At 35.8% G+C, this 18044-nt stretch overlaps 2 protein-coding genes and 1 pseudogene across 5 annotated transcripts in view; all 3 read left to right on the top strand.

Annotated features, from left to right (window-relative positions):
* Nucleotides 1-6882: 6882 nt before the first annotated feature.
* On the top strand, nt 6883-9039 carry LOC103446807 (protein PYRICULARIA ORYZAE RESISTANCE 21-like). Of its 3 annotated transcripts, XM_070806444.1 has the most exons (4): nt 6883-7234; nt 7635-7716; nt 7851-8159; nt 8301-9039. In XM_070806444.1, the coding sequence occupies exons 1-4, from the start codon at nt 7217-7219 to the stop codon at nt 8762-8764; spliced, it is 873 nt and encodes a 290-aa protein (XP_070662545.1). In that variant the 5' UTR covers nt 6883-7216; the 3' UTR covers nt 8765-9039. The 3 variants fall into 3 exon arrangements, with proteins under 3 accessions (XP_070662545.1, XP_017190540.3, XP_008384170.3); XM_017335051.3 differs by having other exon boundaries at nt 7851-9039; XM_008385948.4 differs by having other exon boundaries at nt 7182-7234; nt 7854-9039.
* A 2078-nt stretch (nt 9040-11117) lies between these two features.
* On the top strand, nt 11118-12684 carry LOC114827497 (pentatricopeptide repeat-containing protein At4g16390, chloroplastic-like; annotated as a pseudogene).
* Nucleotides 12685-16462: 3778 nt separating this feature from the next.
* LOC103446810 (protein PYRICULARIA ORYZAE RESISTANCE 21-like) overlaps nt 16463-18044 on the top strand; it is a 44153-nt gene continuing 42571 nt past the window's right edge. The window contains exons 1-3 of one of the 2 annotated variants that reach the window (XM_070806445.1): nt 16463-16729; nt 17167-17248; nt 17388-17986. In XM_070806445.1, the coding sequence (XP_070662546.1) occupies nt 16712-16729; nt 17167-17248; nt 17388-17959 (672 nt within the window). In that variant the 5' untranslated portion in view covers nt 16463-16711 and the 3' untranslated portion in view covers nt 17960-17986. The remainder of the gene's footprint in view (nt 16730-17166; nt 17249-17387; nt 17987-18044) is intronic. The other variant, XM_070806447.1, reaches the window with a different exon arrangement.

Below are 18044 nucleotides of genomic sequence, written 5' to 3'. Positions count from 1 at the left end.
AAAATACCTCTGTTTATTCATTGGATCGGTAAAAAAATCAAAGGAAAATTAATGAAAATGATTTGAAAATTTTGAGTTTTAACGATAAAAATAAAATAAATAATAAAATGAATAGTATTAAGTTTGACTTTTTAGTATAAAAATATAGTTTTTCGTTAAAGTGAATAGTATCGCAGGTTTTTCGTTAAAATATCATAAATTCAATCATTCAATTGCCCTCTTTAGCAGACATGGACGATAAAGCATTGGGTTATGATACGATCTGATTTTTCAAAGGAAAGTTTTGAGGTACTTAATAAAAGGACAAGACTCTAGACTAAGGGGTCAAGGCAGTGTGATTAATGATTATATGTATAAACATATGTTGTCTTGCGTCACTAAGGCCTGGTTTGGTACTGAGGTAATTCTGAAAAAAACTGATATAAAAAAAAAAATTTGTGTTTGGTAAACATTCAGCTTCAGTTTTTTTTCATAGTTTTGGGTGAAAAAAAAGCCAAAAACAAGAAGCTGCAAAATCCAGCTTTGAAAACCCGGCTTTTTTTTCACATCTGTTTTACATAAAAGTTTACCAAACACTATAATACGACTTTTTTTTTTCAAAAACATTTTTACAAAAAAAGTTTACCAAACACTCTATAGCTTTATTTCACAGCCTTCTCACAACACAACAGAAACAGTTTTTTTTTTTCAAAGCACAACAATACCAAACCAACCATAAAGGCAAAGGATTAGCCAACCTAGACCAAGATTCTCTTCGGATCTTTTTTGTAGGGATTTGTAAATCAATTAATCGTGTCTGTTTATCATACATTAATTTTCGTTAAGTACTATTTATATTCTATTTTAAATTCAAAATGATTTCTAACTGCACGATATACGATGAACGTAATCAATTGATTGATCATCCAGATCCCCACAAAAAGAATCTGGAGAGGATCCTATTCCAGCCAACCTAGGACCATCTTTAACCTTTAGTGTAAATTTTAGGTTCTAAATTTATCCCAACTTGCTTCAACTATTGGGGCAAATATGATTTTTAACCAAAAATTCATTTCTAGGGCAAATATAGCCCAGGATTCCCTCCGGGTAAGTGAGATTGGCCCACCATATATATGTTTTTTTTTACCTTTTTAATTATAAATTCATTGAAATCAACAGTTAAGATCTAATATGATCAAATTTAACAGTAAAAAAAAATATAATGATCCAAATTTAAATCTAATAGCTAAAGTAATAAAAAAATTTATGTGTTTCATATTCCTTCAGAGTGTTTCACTAGTTTCATGGTGTCGGTTACAAATTAAGATAGGATAGTCTACTTTTTTTTTTTTTTGGAAAAGTTACTTTAAGTAAAAAATTATCCTAAATTTATTTTTCAATATTTTTGGGCTAAAAATTTAATCCATAAAGGTTGGAGGAAATTTTTTTTTTCTGGGTTAAAACCTAAATTTTCTAAATTAAAAATTAAAAATTTTAACCTAAAATCTAAGTCTAGAAAATGAAGTGTGAGGAAAAATAAACAGAGTGCAAAATCACTTACCAATGATATACATACACATTTATTGGAGTTTAACGCACACTATATGAAATGTATTATTTAGGAATCAATTTAATTTTTCTCTGCTTTCACGAGTAAATAATAGTTTTAGATGAATAATTGAGATTGATTATTATGTTTCGAAAGATGACTAGATTATAATGAACAAAGACAAAAGAAAAAAGCATTATGTTCTCTCGATCGATCAGCACAAGAAAAAGATAAAGAATAAGAAAAACGATTATGTGGAGGAGGAAAATGAGGCTGTCACAGCTGACAGCTCTTCCCTTTCTCACTCGCTTGGTAGGTTCTGTATATTTGTGTGCATTGCTAGCCAGAAATATAAGATGGAGCCCAAGCGGTCCCCAGGGTTTTGGATTCCAAGCACCCAAGTGATTATCATGTGGACTAAAAGCCCAGATCAACATCAGGGTCGGGCTGGGAAGTGGGAACCCGGAAAGGCCATCAGCATCTGGAAAGAGGAGGTGGAATCCAGCGGGACCCATCTCATGGAAGGCCATCAGCATCTGTGACTCTTTGAAAGTCTTTCCGCGTCCTCTGTGAATTGTGATGATAAACATTATCGTCATGTATTTCTCCATGAAATGATCATGAAATTAGGAGCATTCGATCAAAAAATATGCAAGTAGTAATAAATTAACCAGAAGAAAAGAAAGAAAGAAAAGGTGATTGGTATTTGGAGAGGGAAGGCCTTTCTTCATGTAACCAAATTGGCACTTGGCACCCAATCAATCATCAAAGAATCTCATGCACTCACTGTATTTAACCAATTCTATATGAAAGAAATGAATAAATACAAGTTAGAATACTTTTGTATCAGTGATTCAGTATATAATCCATTTAAACATGCAAACTAACGGTTGGAAATTTGAGTAGTTTGAGTAGAAATTTCTTTGTCCCACATTAGCCATTCCCACAATATTTTATCACTTTATAAGGCTTTGTCATTTATAGAAAGTGATTGGAGTAATAGGCCTGGAGAATAAAAATGGGCTCACCCTTGGAATTGGGCTTTGGGGTATGGGATCACCCTTGGGGTTAGGCTTTGGGGTGCACTAATTAATTGGTAATTAATTATAATTAATATATATATATATAGATAATTAATATAAGTGTGCATGATAATATATAATTAATTATCAAAAGATGGGCCTTGGGCTTGGGCTCTAATAATTAAATTATTTAATTAATTATTTTCGGATTTAATTAATTATTTTTAATTAATTTTTAATTTAATTAATTATTATTTTTTTATTTACCAACAGACTCATCCTTTCAAATGAAGTCTGAATAGTTCAGAAAGAACACAGAGCAAAACATCCATCTGGAGAAGATGTCTTCCAACAGACACATCTCATTCTCATACCTGTTGCGAACAGGCATCCTTCTATTATATATACATCCATCTGCATGGCATTTAGGACACAGCAAATCAATATTCTTCTTCTGCAATCACAAACATCCTTTCTAAGAGAACCACACAGAAATTCGCCGGAAGTTAAGTTTTCCGGTGCTGGAATTCTAACTTGATCGTTGAATCCTGGTGAAGCAGACGTCCGTAGAACTACAAGCACTGAGTAGGGACAAAATTTCTGTTTCAAGGACATTGCGGTACGCAAGCCTCGATCTTCAATTTTTCTGTTTAAATTTATTTCATTGTTCATACTCTGTTCAATGAATTTTATATTCGCATTTATTGTTTATTAGCATATATATAATTAAATCACTGATTGTTGACATATATCCAACATTAACAGTTGGGAAATCGTTTGTTTGCCAAAGTCTGTTTGCAAACCCTAACAGCTACCTATTTACCAAAAACAAAACCAAAGCAGGCATTAGACTAACCAGCTGATCAAAGTAGCACTAAAGACTCAACTCACACAATTACCAATCAATTAAAATTTTCTATTTATGGCATTATGTGATTCACACGAATATATAGCCCAAATGAGTTTAGTTATATGTTACACACACACACGTGCGCGCGGCAGACACATATATACATACAGATACAAAAACTACGAAGGGGAAAGAAGAAAGAAGGGAAGGCGAAAGCCGCTGAGATTTATATGGATCAAAAGGTGATTCGGATATCTAATTAGAATCCTGAAAGCAAAAGCTTGTGATAATTCCATGACACATGTGTTAAGGGTAGTAATGTAAATGATGCTATGTAAGTGTTGTTAGAGTTGCTGTGAGAAGTTTGTTATACCTTACTTAGTTAATAAGTTAGGTAGTTATCCTATATGTAAATGATGGTATATATACCAAAAGTGTAACATTATTCAAGCAATAGAAATTACAATTTCATTTCTCTCTTCTCTCTATCTTTCTTACTGGATCTCTCTGAACTTTAACATGGTATCTATCGCCGGTGTTTAACGACCTTTGACGATCCTTCGTCTCCCTGCATTCTCTGTGTTCTCTCTACGCTACCAACAATGGCGGTCTCTCATCCGCCTCTCTCTGATTCTACATCACAGCTATCTTTTGCAGATTCTTCAGCCCCAAGTTTGTGCCCTAATTCGGTCAATTCTTCGATCACAATTCATAACATTGGCTCACTGGTCTTGATCAAACTGACGACTACAAATTGGATCACCTGGAGTGCTTTATTTGCACCGATATTTCGCCGGTACAATCTCACTGGAATAATTGATGGTGGAACATGCATTATATATATTGGAAAGTGGTCCTTTGCAACTTGATAGATGAAATGTGCCAACAGAAAACGAAATTTAAAGGGGCATTAAGCCGAAACCCTGACTACACAGAAGCCCGAAATAACTTCCCCATCTACTTCTCATATATGATATCTGTGATAGTAGGCGAGACTATACACTTTGGTAGGCTCACTCAGTTGCCTAGTTGCCCAGCATAGCCACCCCTAGCAACCTTGGGGTTTGAGTTGGACTCGTGTCGGGAAAGATATTTTTGCTCTCTATGAAACTTTTTCCCTTCAGCTGCTGAATTGAATTGCAATATCAACTTCTTCTTTTCAAATGAGACCAATATATGGGACACAACAACACCATTCAGATTTTAACGGGATCAAAATGTACAGAGCCTCACTCTTTATGTTTATCTACTCAAATATATGGGACACAACAACATCATTCAGATTTTTACGGGATCAAAATGTTCAGAACCTCACTCTTTATGTTTCTCTACTCAAGAAGAAGAGAAATCTATTAAAAATCGAATAGAAACATTTACATCTCTTCTACAAATAAGATAGATGAGCGGAAATATGTTAACTTTCATGTGTTATATATGTATGGACACAACTGATTAATCCCTTGTACAGTGCACTAAGACGATAAAATATGGTTATTGGTTGCATGGTTTTATCAGTGTCTGAGCGGGAATATGCTAACTTTTGTCATCTGGAGCCCACGCTTTTTGAATTTTGATCATCCAGATTCCATTCTCTCTCCAGTACATTGCAGGGAATAAGTTATTACATTCAATTACATCGAAGTCGTTATCCTAAGGGCTAGTTTGGTATTGTTGTGTTTTGAAAAAAAACTGTTGTGAGAATAAGCGGATGTGAAATAAATCAGCAAGGTGTTTGGTAAACTTTTTTGTAAAAGTACTTTCGAAAAAAAAAAACAGTCTGATAGTGGGTCTTTTCATTAAAGAAGCACTGTAGTTATGTGTGCTTTGAAAAAAAAACCAGTTTTCCAAAGCTGCAAATAACAGCTTCAGCTTTTTCTTTTGATTTCAGCTTATTCTCACAGCAGCTTCCAAAATAAGCTCTTTTTTTTTTCAATTTACCAAACACCTAAAATCCTCACAGTTTTTTTTCATAAGAGTTTTTTTTTTTAAACACCTCACTGCCAAACCATCCCTAAGTACGGTATGCCATATATGTGATCCGTCATGTATGTACGAATGCCGGCAAATCGAAACCCCTGGTTCTAAAATGATGACGTATCAATTGCATCGAAGTCGTGATCCTAAGTACTAGACGTGTCTTCATCGGTTTGAATTAACAAAACGTCTTACTTATGGTCCATAATTGCACTTGACCTAACTATTGACCTTAAAATATAGTTTTTTTCTCAATTATTTTGACGATCTTGAAATAATATTGGCAGCCCTCCTATCCAACAAACTCTGTGAACTTTAACATTATATTTAACTTGGGATGTAATTTTATTTTAATAATGGAATCATAATTAATCATTTACTTAAAATAATATTGGCAAGAAGTTGGAAAGTATGGAAGGTGAGGTGGGTGAATTAAAGCCACCACATGCACATGCAAGAAATTGCAACTATTGGCGATCGTCAGAAAGTCACAATCTTCGTAACGACAACCCTCAATTATTATAGCGAGAAAATTTTCAATGTATTTAGAATATGAAGTAACATATCACGTGTTATTGTAAAAATGATGAGTTACTTGAGTTGAAAAATTAATAGCTTACAAAATAAAACTTCTCATCTCTTATACAAGAAAATTTTCCTTATTACCAGAACACGAGTGTATCTATATAAGTAGTGAAAAATTATATTTTTTAAGATATTAATTTTTTAACATATATATCTCACCATTTTTATAGTGATACGTTGTATACCACTTCGTATTCCGATCACACTAGAGATGGTGTACTTTGAATTACGGGTACAACAAAAACTTTTGTCCACCATAGCATGAAATCAACCTTCCAATATCAACGTGTTCGCATCCCATTAGCCCTATGTACGAACTATTGTGCGCTCTCTGTCTCTTTTTCACTCTTCCTTAAGGGGAGTTTTAACGTAATTTGTCATATTATAAGGGAGTTTTAACGAAAAGTCCACGGTATTACTTACTTTAAAGAAAAATCATATTTTTACACTAAAAAATCAAATCTAATACTATCTATTTACCCTTTATTTTGTCTTTATCGTTAAAACTCAAAATTTTCAAGCCATTTTTATTAGTTTTCCTTATTATTTATAAGTGGTGAAAAAAAATAATTTGATGACTAATTTAATCATATTATTATCTACGTACGAAAGACCTTTTTTATAATCGGCATTACACGTCTCTTAAGATGTTTTGAACGTGTTTAAAAATACAGAAAATAATATTGAATGAACAGCTGATTGAATCACATTATTGTTAGCCTATTGTGAGGTACTAATTAAAAAAAGTACAAAAAAATTAATTATTAAAAAAATATTGTTAAAATGACAAAACCCCTGCATTATTTTGGGATATCTTTGAAGTTTTTTTTTGTCTTGAAGGTATTTTTGTCCAAATATTTTTTATGAAGCTTGGTGACCCCAAAAACATTATTCACTTTTTGTGTTGGCTTTATATAAAGATAGATATTGCTCTCTTCTCTCTTTCTCTTTTGCTTTGTTCCACCGAATTGTATTCCTATTTTTATATATTTTGGTATAAATATGTATATATAATTATAAAAAAAAATTAACGAAAAGTTCAATTTTTTTTTTAATTTTAATGAAAAATGACAAATAAAGGTGTAGTAAATGATACCAAAAAAAAATAAAAATGTGATTTTTCGTTAAAAATGAACAGTACCATGAATGTTTCGTTAAAATTTCTTTATTATAAAAGTTGGTTTCGTGAGAGCAGTCGTCCCATTCAATCATTTTAGTTCAGAAGTTCTCGCCTGAGAGCATCCACTATTCACTGCAATGGGGGAAAAGGAAAAGGTACGTAATAATTGGTTTAGTTTGTGTTCTCTTCATTTTTTTCTTCCAAGGATAAGCAGATAACCCAAATGATGATTGGTGCGGCTAAAACTAGAAGGCTTTAAGCTCTTGTTTAAGTTTTGTGGTTCCTAATCTTTTATTTATATCCTAATGAGAATCCAAGTCCCCTCCTCTATTCTATTTTGTTGTTTGTTGCCCCTTTCTCTCTCTCCCCCTCTCTCTCTCTGGTACTGATTTTGCCACATACCTTCACCATGATTAGCACTGTTCCACTTCTTTTTGTCTACACTTTTGCACAACAATCTTCTGTATTATTTATATATTTTATAAAGATTCATTCTTGTCAATCTTTGGTCAATGTACATATTTTTTCTATTAATATTAAAAATGGGTAATCCAGGTTACGACTATGGTGCTGAAGGTGGATCTTCAGTGTCACAAATGCTACAAGAAGGTCAAAAAAGTTCTTTGTAAATTCCCTCGTGAGTCTCTCTTCTCCTAGATTCGTCTATAGTTATTTGATGAAAAATCAAAGTTAAAGTTCTTTCTTTTTGGGAAAATAAGATTAATTCAGATTAAATGTAAACTTAGTAAATTAATGTGTGTTTGTGAACAGGAGAAATACGAGACCAGAAATACAACGAGAAGCAAAACCAAGTGGTGATCAAAGTGGTATGCTGCAATCCAGAAAAGATAAGGGACAAGATTTGCTGCAAAGGTGGGAGTGCCATCAAAAGCATCAAGATCAAGGAGCCCGAGAAGCCCAAAGATGACAGCAAGCCCGAGACTAAAGGTGACAGCAAGCCCGAGACTAAAGGTGACAGCAAGCATGAATGTGGCGGCAAGCCTAAATGTGACTGTAAGCCTAAATGTGATGACAAACCTAAATGTGACTATAAGCCTAAATGTGACAACAAACCTAAATGTAATGGCAAGCCTAAATGTGACGGTAAGAAAGATCATGTTGTGCCAGAATGCCCACCGCCTGTACGAACATGTTGCATGGATTGTTGCCAGGGGCATGCAGGTGGCCCGTGCTGCAGTGGTTATGGCGGCAATAAAAAAGATGACTGCAAGCCTAATGATCCTGTTGTGCCAGAGTGCCCACCACCTGTCCGAGTGTGTTGTATGGATTGTTGCCAGGGGCATGTAGGTGGGCCGTGCTGCAGTGGTTATGGCGGTAAAAAAAAAGATGACTGCAAGCCTAAAGATCTTGCTGTGCTAGGGTACCCAATGCCTGTCCGCGCATGTTGTATGGATTGTTACCAGGGGCATGCAGATGGCCCGTGCTACAGTGGTTGTGGCGGGCGGCCATGCTATAATGGTTGTGGCGGGCGGCCGAGCTACAATGGTTGTGGCGAGCGGCCCTGCTACAGTGGTTATAGCGGGCGGCCAGCCCCGTACATCCAGTATGATGGTTACTATATGAGGCCTGTGTATAACAGTTACGGCGGTGACAACATGGGGTATTGTGTTACTCACCCTGACTATTTCAGTGAAGAAAATCCCTCAGCTTGCCCAGTCATGTAAATCATCGATCATCTTGTTCGACCGTGACACCTTTTTCAATCTAGGGATAATATTTTAGCAGTTTGTCGGTTGATATTAATATTATAGGAAAACAGACAAAAAATCCAAAAAAAAATACTTAGGTTTAATGTAAAATGATAAATAAAGGTAGTTTTCGTTAAAACTTCCTATTATTATGGGTTGGTTTGGTATTGTTGTACTTTAAAAAAAAAGCTATTTCTGCTGTACTGTAAGAATAAGCGACTGTGAAATAAAGTAGCAGAATGTTTGCTAAACTTTTGCGTAAAAGTGCTTTTGAAAAAAAAAAGCAGTATGATAGTGTTTGGTAAACTTTTATGTAAAACAATTGTGACTGTGTAAAATAACCAAAAATGGTATAATACTAGATGTGCTATTAATTTAATTTTCTTAACAAATATAGGTTAATTTTCTTTACAATTTTTAATCCACTATTGCCATTTTTTTATATTTCATTCCAGCATTATCTAGTCATTATTCTTACGATATTTTAATCCACTTTTGCCATTTTTTATTCCATTATATTATCCTCTAGTCTTCTTCTTCAATGATACAACTGCAAGCACTCCATCCAAATCCTCTCTCTTTGAAAAGCTCAAATCACCTTCTTCTTTTTTTGTGAAAAAACCCAGATCAAAATTCTTCATTTTCACCGCCACCGGGGTGCCCCGGTCGCGATCCATCGAAACCGATGCAATGCAGTAGAGCGGGTTCATCTTCAACCCCAATCAGACCATCCAATTAGACAAAAAGCGAATTCGATTGTTGAAATCCGAATCCGTTCTAGCGCCGATCAAACGGCTCCAATTTATACAAATGCAGGACCCGATCTGAAACCAAAACGAACCTTAAAGAATTGGAGCTTCTGGTTCTAGAAAGAGAAAGAAGAGACTGAGACAGAGACTCATGAAGAGCTCAACACAGCAAGAAGGAGAAATTGAGGAGGGTATTTATGAGATTGTGAAAGTTTCATTAAATTCTGTTGTTCACCCTCTTGAAAAAAAAAAAGCTGGTTTTGAGAAGCTGCATTTTGCTGCTTCAGCTTAAAATGACAGTGATTTTGAAAATAAGCTGAGTTACCAAACACAAATTTTACTCTAGCTTTTTTTATCTCAACTTTCTTTTTGAAATAATCTCAACCCCAAACCACACCTAAGAGTATACCTGTAAACGGGTCGGGTTTATTGGGTTTGGGTTGGGTTAAATTCGACCCGTTAAGTTAATGGATCATCCGAACCCAACCCGTTAAGTTAACAGGTCATCCGTTTCATCCGTTAACAACTATTATTATTATTTTTTTTTTTTGCATAGAGTTTATATTTTGTTGTTAAGACTTTACTGAAATTACTAAAACATCATCAACTAATGGGTGTTCACGGGTTGATCCAAAGTGACCCGTTATTTAACGGGTTGTTAACGGATTCACATGAACATTGTCAAGTCACAATCATGTTATTCTGTTCTTTAAATCATTAATATAGACCATATAGAGAAAGAAATACATCCCATCATGAAGATGAAGATGAAGTTGGTGCCTGCTACAATTTTCAATGCAATATAAGTTTCCACTCCACGTTCCCTTCTTTGTCCTGCACACTGCACGTGCATTATTAGTTATTTCCTATTTCGCAAGTTGATTTTCATCAACTACTAATAAACAATTAGTCAAGAGTGTAATTGAGGAGGTGTGAACAGAAGAATCTAGCTACCTTCCTCATTTGCATTTTACACTTATCTTTCTCATTTATTAAGCGTAACATGAATTCTATTAACACAAACAAAATTTTTATTTCTTTTAAAAAACTCATTATTTTTTTCTATATTTACCTTTATTTCCAAAAGTTAACCTTTTTTCTCTCCTACCATAGCGTGTGCTAATCTAAACTATTTTTTTTTCTTCTTTCATTACCAAAAACAAAAACCCACCCAGAAGCAATCTCTTGGTTTCCCAGAATTTATATGAGTAACACTAATTGATCAGGATAGTGTGTTTCAATCCACGTAAATTCCCAACCCATAAGCAAACCCTTGGCCTCCCAGGGCTCATATGAGTAAACTAAAGAATGAAATTTAGCTACCATTCCTCATCTAACAATGCTCAACTATATCATTATTTTCAATCCCCACATTGTTAGATTCTACCATAAACTAAAGAGCAGCTAGGGAGATTAAATTTGTAAACAAAATTTTGTAAACTAAATGACATGAAGGTTGATGATCTGATTATTACTTAAGTGTTAATTACATATCATTTAATTTGCAAATTTTATTTACAAATTTAGTTTCCTAACATTACTCTAAAGTAAACAAATCCTTGATCCCTCTTCGCCTCCAAATGTCAACAAGAGAGAAAAAGCAGCAGCAGCAACCTAGATACGTGTGTAATAATGTGTTCCCAGAAAATAGAACTACTCCTAGGCCTGCTTTTCATTCCTCGTTTTGTTTGTTCGAGAATTGATTGATATGTTTATACACAAATAAGCAAAAGCTAAAACCCCACTTGTCTAATCCAACACCATGTTTGTATGACCGAGCTAGGACCGAGAAGTGGCGCATTAATCCAGTGACATTTTCTACATTGATCAAAATTCACGGGCAATCAGGGTATTTTGATGGGTGCTTGAATGTTTATGAGGAAATGAAAGTTATAGGGGCTAAGCCAAACTTGGTTATTTATAACACTTTGTTGGATGCTATGGGAAGAGCTAGGAGGCCTTGGCAGGCCAAGAAAATTTACCGACAGATGATCAGCAATGAGCTTTCACCAAATTGGGTAACCTATGCAACTCTTTTAAGGGCCTTTGGTAGAGCTCGTTACTGTGATGATGCTCTTTAGGAAAAGGGACTGGAGTTAAATGTAATTCTCCATAACACCCATTTACCTATGTGTGCTGATGTTGGTTACACCGACGAAGCCGTTGAGATTTTTGAAGAAATGAAGAGTTCTGAAACACTGAAGCCTGACAGTTGGACCTTTTCGTTCATGATTACCATATATTCTTGTAGCGGGAAAGTCATAGAGGCAGAAGCAACATTGAATGAGATGTTGGAAGCTGGTTTCGAGCCAAATATCTTTATTTTGACATCACTCATCCAATGCTACGGTAAGGCAAAACACATTGATGACGTTGTCAAAATATTCAATCAACTCCTAGAATTGGGAATAACACCCGATGAGCGTTTCTGTGGTTGTCTCTTGAATGTGATGACCCAAACACCAAAGGAAGAACTTTGCAAGCTCCTGAATATGATGACTCAAACACCAAAGGATGAACATTGCAGATGCAAGCTCTTGAATGTGATGACTCAAACACCAAAGGACGAACATTGCAAGCTTGTGAATTGCATTGAGATTGCTGATGAAAAATTAGGGTATGTGGTAACTTTTGGTGGAAAAGCAAGAAAGTAGTGAAAACTTAAAGAACGAAGCATCACAACTTTTTAACTCGATTGGTTCAGATGTAAAGAAGGCTTACTGCAATTGCCTGATTGATCTTTGTGTGAACCTCAATCTCTTGGAGAGAGCCTGTGAGCTACTAGACTTGGGGATCACACTTCAGATATACATAGGCTTACAGTCAAGGTCTCAGACCTAGTGGTTTTTGTATCTTAAGGGCCTCTCTCTTGGGGCAGCTCTGACTGCATTACTTGTTTGGATCAATGACCTATCTTGGGTATTGGAATCCGGTGAGGAGCTTTCGCCGTTGTTTGGAATTAATAATGGACATGGGAAACATAAGTATCCAGACAAAGGTTTGGCGAGTGCATTTGAGTCGCATTTGAAGGAATTGAATGCTCTATTCCATGAGGCCTTAGACAAGGCTGGCTGGTTTTTTACAACAGAAGTTGCAGTCAAGTTATGGTTAGAGTCTAGAAGTTCATCCGAGTTAGTTACTGCTTAGATGTTGGGCTGTTTAGTTTACTGGCAAAACTCATCACACTGAAACTGCAATGTGAAACTGGTCTTTGCTGCTTCTCAGTTCTGTATTTATATGTTTTTGGAATTCTCTTTGGGCGTAGAGAACAGTTTTGTACCATTAGAATTCAACTATGAAATCTTCTTTCATTAGTCTTACAAAGTTAGTGAAGTTCTTAGAAATCCATCCTCGTACTCAGTAGTAATGCGCCTATATGTGTGATGTGATTTGAATAACATCATCGGTTAGATCATAGCTGAATGAGGTTTAAGAAATCGAAGAAGTGAAAAAGTCCAGTTTCCTTTTGTATGCTACGAAAGTTTTGAAAATTCCTTATGATCAAAACCATTTGGGAGTCACTCCAACATGAGAATGACAGGAGGTACAAAAACCGTCACCAGGGCCGACCTTGTGAATTTGAAGGCTCTAGGCGAGCCTTAAAAGTGGGATTCTAGAATTATTGAATCCCCAACTCTTTGTACATTGATATGTAGAAAAAATAATTTGTTAATACATTAAAAAATGTATTTCTACATCAAATACCATTAAAAATTAATATTATAACAAGAAAGATATATAAACATTAGATAATACATGTGTCGCATTTTTAGATGCAAATGTACCAATTGAGTTTACATAATCCAAATTGTTATTAGATTAGGCTTTCTAATTATATTTGGAAAAACAATACTTGTTTGGGGAGTCTTCATCATGTTTCGAACAGGAGATGGTAACCAAATAAATGCCTTCTTTTCCACTACGCCACCAAGTTTTTTGTGTTATCCTTCTTACTTTAAAAGTATTTATACACTATACATACATATAAAAAAAAAAATTGGGGGCCCCCAGAAGTTGAGGGCCTTAGGCAGTTGCCTTACCAGGCTACCCTCAGGGCCGCCCCTGACCGTCATAGACTAAAGTGACCTTAGATGCTTACTTTTTTAGGCTTATTTCCGCTATTATAATTGTCGAGATACAAGGCATGTTATTTGCTTGTGATAGAATCACGTAGACGTTTCTCTACTCAATGGGACCAATATATGGGACACAAAAATACCATTCAGATTTTAACGGGATCAAAATGTAAAAACCTCACTCTTTATGTTTCTCTACTCGATGGGAAGAGAAATCTATTAAAAGTTGAATATAAACGTTTACATCTCTTCTACAAATGAGATAGATGAGCAGGAATAATGTTAACAAATGAGGTAGATGAGCAGGAATAATGTTAATTTTCATGTGTTATGTATAGACACCGCCGATTAATCCCTTGTACAGTGCACTAAGACAAGAAAATATGGTTATTGGTTGCATGGTTTTATCATTTTCTGAGCCAGGAAGCTTATCAAAAAGTTTTTCTCAAAATGTCAATTTCCCAAAGGGTTTTGTGCGTTAAGATCAAGGGATTCGCTAGGTGGGCGTGGGTGGGTGGGTGTGTACTGTATTCGTTGCCAACTTTGCTGGGTCGAGTCCGGTGACGAAAAATCTAAAATCCATTTTAAAATCTCTTCTAAGTTTGGGCTTCGATATTTCAGAATCGGCCCAAATTCTTCGTGGTGATTTTTATCTACAAACTTAGGCCTGTGGTGGGTATATTGAAGCTGCTATAAGTCCATTCGATCAGGGTGAGAAAACAGTGTCGGCAGAATTTCTCCCCTGCGCATGGGTTGCGTACAAGGGATTTAACACTCATCACATCCGTTGGTTTTAAGGCCTTAGAGGTGGAAGGCTGGGATTTCATCTCCAAGACGTTATGCGCAGGCGATGCGCACACCTGCGCACAGCATAGAGCGGCACCAGAAATTACGCAAAGTTACCTCTGCCTAATCTTTGTATTACGTATGTACTATTTGCACGACAGCGTTCAAGACGAGATATCTAACCACCGATCCCGTGCATCCACAAAACAACGTAATTCAAAGACAAAAGTTGAGTTAAAAAACATTCGATATGTCCAAAATGCAAAGCTTAGCCATATTGTATGTATGCAGAAGCAGGAAGCAGGCAGGAAAGTGAAATCAATTTTTAATGTATAGAATCAAATCAAGAGAGCCAAAGGACAACAAAACTATTATTATTAAATCATATTTGACCATTCAAATAGGAAGACATGGCTTAACCGTGACCGTTCAAATAGGAGGACATGGAAGGGTAGAGAATCCTACTCCCTACTTTTGACCATTGTTAGGGTGTGTAGTGTACTACTTTCTAGTCTTGAAACAAAGATAATTAAGTGAACGACTAATTAATTTAAATATCGTTGCACCTAATGTCCACTAATCTCATCCTCATTTTCTTGTCGGTTGTATCAAAACGAAACATATCAAGTCTTACGTACATATGAATGAGCTGTGATGCACTTACGTACAAGAAGAAAAGATCAAATCGGATTGATCAACCACTACTGTGTGAGCAACCCACCTCTATGAAATTGGGACATTTGAACCTCAGCCACGCTCTTGTCATCTGGAGCCCACGCTTTTTGGATTTTGATCATCCATTCTCTGTCCGGTACATTGCAGGTAATAGGGTTTATGATGCAGCATGTATGTACGTGTGGTTCTAAAATGTTGCCATATCAATTGAATGAAAGTCGTTATCCTAATTGGAAGAGGATTATCTTTCCTCTTAATCTCTCTTTCATTCCCTCTCCTCATATTTGAATGATTATGGTTTAGTCACGTCAACATCTTATATTAATTTTTTTATAAAAACAATAAGACAAAAAGTAACATGTAAGAGGAGAGAAGAAAAAAGAATGGGAATAAAAGAAGAGAGAATCCTACTCCAACCTAATTACCAGACGTTTCTTCACCGGTTTGGATTAACAAACCAAACTTCAAGTAGCTAGTCAAAGATGGGTGGCACCTGTTGTTACTTAAGATGTAGGGACAACTGGAGGAATTTCCGTGTGCCATGTGGGGGTGCATGATCCATAATTGCACTTGACCAAACTATCGACCCTACAATATAGTTTTTTCTCCATTAATTTGACGATCTTGAAATAATATTGGCATCTCGCCTCTCCACCAAACTCTATGTGAACTTTAATAATTATAATTAACTTAGGATGTAATTTTATTTTGATAATTAATCATTTACTTATAATAATATTAGCAGGAAGTTGGAAAGTATGGAAGGTGAGGTGGGTGAATCAAAGCCAGCACATGCATGTGCAAGAAATTTCAACTTTTAGCGATCATCAGGAAGTCACCTATCTTCGTATAACGAGGAGGCATATTGTCTACCCTCCTGTTTAGGTGTTTTTTTTCATCATCTTCTATTTGTACGGTCACAATTAAGGGCACGTCAACATTTTATATTAATTTTTTTTATAGAGATAATAAGACAAAAAATAATAAGCATATAAAATGTTAACGTGGTTTAACCATGACCGCACAAAATATGAGAGGATGAGAAGGGCACCCAAACAGGAGGTAGACAATTTGCCTCCATAACGACAACTCTCAATCATTACAATGACATAACTTTTAGTGTGTCCAAAATATAGAATGGTACATCACATGTTATTATAAAAATAGTGAGCTACTTGTGTTAAAAAAATTAATAACTTAAAAAATAAAATTTTCTATCACTGACACATTGTGTATTATCTGTATTACAGTTACAATGAAACTTTTGTCCACCATAGCGTGGGATCAACCTACCGATATCAACGTGTTCGCAGCCCATTCGCCCTATGTACGAACTATTGTGCGCTCTCTCCCTCTTTCTTTTTCACTCTTTCTTAACAAGCAATTTGTCATATTTTTTTTTAATAAGCCACTTTAATCAAATATTGCTCTCTCCTCTCTCTCTCTCTCTCTCTCTCTCTCTCTCTCTCTCTCTGTTTTGTTCCACCGAATTGTATTCCTATTTTTGTATATTTTTGTATAAATATGCATATATAATTATAAAAGTTGATTTCGTTAAAGTTTTTGTCCCATTCAATCATTTTAGTTGAGAAGTTCTCGTCCAGATCTGAGCCTGAGAGCATCCACTACTCACTGCAATGGGGGAAAAGGAAAAGGTACGTAATATTTGGTATAGTTTGTGTTCTCTTCATTTTCTTCTTCCAAGGATAAGTAGATAACCCAAATGATGATTGTATGGCTAAAACTAAAAGGCTTTAAGCTCTTGTTTAAGTTTTGTGGTTCCTGTTCTTTTTTTGTTATATCCTAATAAGTCTCCAAGTCCCTTCCTCTGTGCTATTTTGTTGCTTTTTGCCTCTCTCTCTCTCTCTCTCTCTCTCTCTGTGTTACAGATTTGGCCACATACTTTCACCATGATTCTTCCCTGTCAGTCAGTTAGAACCCTGATTGTCCAGCAGCACTGTTCCACATCTTTTTGTCTACACTTTTGCACAACAATCTTCTGTATATTTATATATTTTCTGAAGATTCATTCTTGTCAATCTTTGGTTAATGCACATATTTTTTCTATTAATATTAAAAATGGATAATTCAGGTTACGATTATGGTGTTGAAGGTAGATCTTCAGTGTGACAAATGCTACAAGAAGGTTAAAAAAGTTCTTTGTAAATTCCCACGTGAGTCTTTCTTCTCCTTGATTCGTCTATATGGTTATTTGATGAAATACCAAAGTTAAAGTTCTTTCTTTTTGGGAAAATAAGATTAATTTAGATTAAATGTAAACTGAGTAAATTAATGTGTGTTTGTGAACAAGAGAAATACGAGACCAGATATACGACGAGAAGCAAAACCAAGTGGTTATCAAAGTGGTATGCTGCAGTCCAGAAAAGATAAGGGACAAGATTTGCTGCAAAGGTGGGAGTGCCGTCAAAAGCATTGAGATCAAAGAGCCCGAGAAGCCCAAGGCACCCAAAGATGACGGCAAGCCCAAAGCACCCAAAGATGATGGCAAGCCTAAAGCTGACGGGAAGCCTAAAGATGAAGGCAAGCCTAAAGATGAAGGTAAGCCTAAAGATGAAGGTAAGCCTAAAGATGACGGTAAGCCTAAAGGTGACGGTAAGCCTAAAGATGACGGTAAACCTAAAGTTGGCCTGCTAAATCCTGGACCCTCATCGCATGTCCAAGCGTATTGTATGGATTGTTACCAGGGGCATGCAGGTGGGCCGTGCCACAGTGGTTATAGCGGGGGGCTAGCCCCGTACATCCAGTATGATGGTTACTATGGGAGGCCTGTGTATGACAGTTACGGTGGTGGCAACAGGGGGTATTACGTTACCCGCCCTGACAGTTTCAGTGAAGAAAATCCCTCATCTTGCACAGTCATGTAAATCATCGATCATCTTGTTGGACCGTGATCAAGGTTCTAAAAGTCGCTAGGCGCTAGTCGGGCGGCGGGCTGGGGTCTAGCGCCTA

This window comes from Malus domestica, chromosome 10, assembly GCF_042453785.1.
Source record: "Malus domestica chromosome 10, GDT2T_hap1".
Lineage (NCBI taxonomy): Eukaryota > Viridiplantae > Streptophyta > Magnoliopsida > Rosales > Rosaceae > Malus > Malus domestica.
This window is presented reverse-complemented; position numbering and strand designations above follow the sequence as displayed.

Bases quoted from the DNA above. Each gene is read 5' to 3' on its own strand.
- LOC103446807 (XM_017335051.3), top strand. The intron at 7,717-7,850 runs GTGAGTCTCTCT...GTTTGTGAACAG, and splicing joins AGTTCTTTGTAAATTCCCTC to GAGAAATACGAGACCAGAAA.